Genomic DNA, 4,774 nt, shown 5'->3' on the forward strand with positions numbered 1-4,774 from the left:
AGAGTCATTGGGGGTGAAGTCGGCATATTAAGCACAAAATGCAGTAGTATTGGTTTATATAGATAATTATTTGAAAATGAAAATTCATGGTACAAACTTTGAACCTTCTGCAGCAAACGCAATATAAATTTATGTGTATGTGTAAAATAATAAAATGGGAGGAGAAAAATATAAAAAAGTAGATGCATTACCGGCTTCACCCCAGCAAACGGGGTGAAGCCGGTAGGTAGACGGGGTGAAGTCGGTAGGTACATGGGTTGAACCTAGTACATGTTTATTAATAATCATGTGTACCATCACATATTCTTCAGGCAACACCATCACAACATCATCAGGCATCTAATATATCATCACCACCACATCATCACAAGTCATTCCATCATAACTTCTCAACATTTTCCACACACAAAGTACATGGGTGAACCAAGTGCACTTCTATTAATAGTTATAATATATTCTACCCTGTATAGATCCTATCACCACATTTTTAAAAACTACTATTGACCCTATCACTAGGCCTACATTATCATTATGCATCTCTATCATCACATCATCATATGCATCAGCTACGTCATAACTGCTCAATATTTTCACAACACATTTTCTGTTCAACACTTTCCGCACACAAACTGCAATTTATGAAAAGCACCGACACAGTATTCATGATACCATGTTGCACAACGTTGACATTGTATCCACTCCAAGAATTTGCTGCACGTCTCGTTGCTGTATGACCGTCCACAAAAACCGCAAATATTTCCTTTATCAGCTGAATCTACAGTGTTTGCCGACCTGTCGTCAGTACTTGCCGATGCACACTGAAGAATGGTTTGAATGGTTTGAATTGTTGTTTTAAGTCCACTTTATGCACAGTAAGGCTAATCGGGACTGGACCTACGGTTTAAAGTGGGATCCGAACCACTATGTGCCTCCACCGGGTATCGAACCCGGGACCCCTTGATTACAAGGCGACGACGCTACCACTGCGCCATCGGGGAGGTCACGCACACTGAAGAGACGTAGCTGTACGTGTAGGCTTAGACCTGCCTCTTCGCCCTGACAGCTTGGAAATGTGATCGGGCGAGGTCAGTATTTCAGTTCCCTGTCTGGTTCTTGTTACTTTCTGCTGGGACGCTCTCTTTGCGGGTGAAGGTAGAATCTCCCTCACTCCAGTCGTGACCTCCGAATCCTGTCTTGCCTGTTCAGAGTCCGTTCTCCTTGTTTCTTCATTACGCGCATCAGTTAAAGAGACGTCAATAATTTTGTCATCGCTTATGGCCAGCCTGTTCAGTGGAAATATACCAGTAGCTGCAAAACCGGCAACACCATTTGCAACTGTGGCAGCTTTTCCCCATTCCTGATTCAGTAAGTGATCGAACTGTACCTTTGTTAGTGGTCTTCCTGGATGTGAGAATACCCACTGGTTGCAAGATTGTTTGAAGAATAAACTAAGAGGACGGAAGAAAGCTTTGTCTAATGGCTGCAAAGCATGAGTCGTGTGACTCGGAAGGCACATGACTGTGATTTCGTGTTGAATGCAATATTCAAGTACTTCAAGTGACTTTGTGTGCGCTGCATGGCCATCCATTAAAAGTAAGCAAGATCCTTGTGGCTTGTGGTTGGCGAAGTGTTTCAACCACTCTACAAATGCAACGTCGTTGACGTAACCAGAATCGGTCATTAGAACCTGTGAGCCTGGTGGTAAGCCATCACGAAATTAATTCTTTAATCGTTTCCCTTTAAAAAGCACAAACGGTGGAATAAACATACCCGTGGCACTACAGCAGGCAATGACTGTCACGTTTTCCCCCCTTTCTTTGCACGTAATTGACACTACATCACGTTGTCCCTTTCTAGCGACGACCGCGCCTGGTGGCTCTTTGTTTAGAGGCAATCCAGTTTCATCAACATTGAAGATTCTTTCACCCTTATCTTGCAGATTAAGATCAACTATTACACTTTCCACCATATTGTAAAATACTTCCAGAGACTCCCGTGTTAAACCAGAAACACGAGCTCGCGATATTCCAACAGGTGTTCTTACGGAAAGCTCTGGGTGTCGACGCATGAAACTTTGGAACCAATCATATCCTGCTTCAAGGCGCGCTTTGTTAAACGGGTGCTCTATTTCCAGCCATTCTGCATAACGAAATGCTGCCCTACGAACGTCACGTGGTGTTAGCGGGAATCCCCTCTGTGCCAATGTTTGTAACCGGTAGGTGATAGCGTTCTCTTGATCAACACTGAACACGGGCTGTCCACCAATATCAATGTTAGCTGTAGACCCTGCCTTACTTTGGATTACGTGTTCGCCCAGTGTTTCGCGGGGAACTCCAAAAGTCTTCCTGGCCCTCAAAACTGAGTATCCAGATTTCACTGCCTCCGCTGCTGCTTGCATGGTTTCCACATTCCATTTCATGATAGGTCTCTTCGAGTTGGTCTTCTTCTTGTAAGTTCGTGGCATCTGAAAGAAAAAATAGAAAGTCGTCACAGAGACGAATAGGTCTATGCTAATATTCTCAACCTAAGCTAATTGAATGTTTCAGTGACTATTGTTACTACAGTTTCGTGTTTTTTTTTTAAATATAGAAATAAATATAGACATTCAGGGCCAAATGTTACGGACCTAACATGGATACTAATTTATTAAACCATGATTAATTTTATTTTAACAATTCAGATAGAAGAGGTCTGGCGCTCCCTGGTCTCTTTACTGGTCACGCCACTGTGCTTGATTATGCAGTTCGTCTTCAGGATAAGTTAGTTCAAATACAGCTCCAATAAACATTAAATCAAAGTTTCATTACAACTCTATATTTTCCATGTGCGACAAGGAAGTACCGACTTCACCCCCACACAATAGTGCCTGCTTCACCCCATATAGTGTAGTTCTTCGTTTTGTACCAACTTACTATCAGTTTAGCAAGCAACAAGGTACTTACTTTCTACACTATACACACAGACCTTAACTTACCATTTGTACAGAGGTTGATTCATTTATATTGAGCCAAATTCAATGTGCGACTGTACTGCGCATGCGCAACGCTTTGCCATGAGATTGCCCCGAGGCAAGCAACAGTATCTCTTTAGTCACGCAGTAGAGCAGTGTGGTCGAGCATAGTCTGATGCTGCCGAAACTGAACAGATTCTGGGAGGGGTACATTGTTGCCCTTTCCGACGGTAAGTTCACGGCATCGTGCATAGTAGAAATGTGTAAAGTGCATAATTTTCGTGTAGGTCATGCCACTGTGATTCGTATTATACGGAAATATACGGCACAGAGTCCTGGGCCCACCACACCGACGCGAGCAGCTAGAAACCGGCTCCCCGTGAAGAGGACTCCACCGCTATTGCGTGTTGTTCGACGTATGGCGACTGCCGAAAATCCCCTCACACAGCATGTGATGGCCAGCAAAATGCTGCACATCGCAGGCGACAATCAACTGCGCCATTCACAGGGATTTACACCTCAAGGTCGTTCGCAAGAGCAGTGTGCACGCCCTGGAACAGTGTCATGTGGCTGAGCGAAAAAGGAACTGCAGGAGGCTGTATGAACGTCATCTAGCGGGTGATCGGTGGAAGTTTGTTGTGACCCTTGATGAGGCGTGGATTTACCTCACAGACTGTGGTAAAGGTCGTGCCATTATATCCATACCTGTTGACGCCAAGGGCCGAAGCACGTTCTTCTGCCAGTGCGCAGAGAACTTCCCAAAAGGGTTCATGATTGTGGCCGGTTTTTCGTACAGGGGCAAACTGCGTCTCCGAAAGGTGGAGCGAAACGTCAAAAATCAATGCTGTGTACTACCAGACTCACGTCCTGACTGAAATGTACCAGCATGAAATCCCAGCATTGTATGGACAAGACGTGAACCAGGTTGAACTGCACCAAGACAAGGCATCCAGCCACACGGTAAAAACATTGCTGGAATTCTATTGCCGTATGGAACAGGAAACTGGAATTTCTGCAATTCCCTTCTCTGACATCCCTGTCAAGAGTCCAGATGCCAGCCCAATGGACTATTGTGCTTTCGGGCTCCTCAATCGGCGCCTGTCCCATCGTCGAGTCTGCACCGTCTCCGGCCTGTGGAAAGCCTGTAACGAGGAGTGGGATGCAATACCCTTGGTCCAGCTGCAACGCAGACTCCTGCAATGGAAACTCCGATGCCGGGCAATAGTCAGTAGTGGTGGCCTGCAGATCGAACACAACCGGTGGTGGAAACACGGCATTTCCTAGGTAGGTGGCACATTCGAATTTGGCTCAATATAAATGAATCAACCTTTGTAATAATACGAAAACCAGAATAGTTAACGAACACATTCTACGCATAAGGTTATCGAGTTGGAAATGTATAAGTGACATGACAAAGAGCGCGACTGACTCACCTTCAAAACAACAAAGCCTCGTGCTTTGCTTGCTGTGTGTTCTTCTTTCCTCGTTTCCTCCCTGGCTGACAGAGTATGACTAAGGGAGAATTCACACCAAAGAAACACGCAACACGCAACATGCCACATGCAACATGCGACATGCAACACGCGACACGAGTGTTTCACACCGAAGAGACAAGATGCACGCGGCAAGCGACACTTGGTTTCTTTTCAGTTTGCATGATGGTACCGATATAATTGCATTAGTCAGTTTATTAGTCACCCGAAAATAACGTAACAAGAGACATTGTTACACGTAAACTGCGTTGTAAATTTTGTGCAAGTTATTGAAACTTGGGAGAGGCATGTTGTGCACGAGAAAACTGAGAAATGATATGCACTGAAATCA

General features: G+C 44.8%; 1 protein-coding gene across 1 annotated transcript; it reads right to left on the reverse strand.

Annotated features, from left to right (window-relative positions):
• Positions 1 to 1,717: 1,717 nt before the first annotated feature.
• LOC145978786 (uncharacterized) lies at positions 1,718 to 3,722 on the reverse strand. Its single transcript, XM_083111604.1, has 2 exons — positions 3,621 to 3,722; positions 1,718 to 2,464 (listed from the first exon to the last, which is right to left on the reverse strand). The coding sequence occupies exons 1-2, from the start codon at positions 3,720 to 3,722 to the stop codon at positions 1,718 to 1,720; spliced, it is 849 nt and encodes a 282-aa protein (XP_082967730.1).
• Positions 3,723 to 4,774: the final 1,052 nt, after the last annotated feature.

The sequence above is a fragment of the Lepisma saccharinum genome, chromosome 25, assembly GCF_977018435.1.
Source record: "Lepisma saccharinum chromosome 25, izLepSacc3.1, whole genome shotgun sequence".
Taxonomy (NCBI): domain Eukaryota; kingdom Metazoa; phylum Arthropoda; class Insecta; order Zygentoma; family Lepismatidae; genus Lepisma; species Lepisma saccharinum.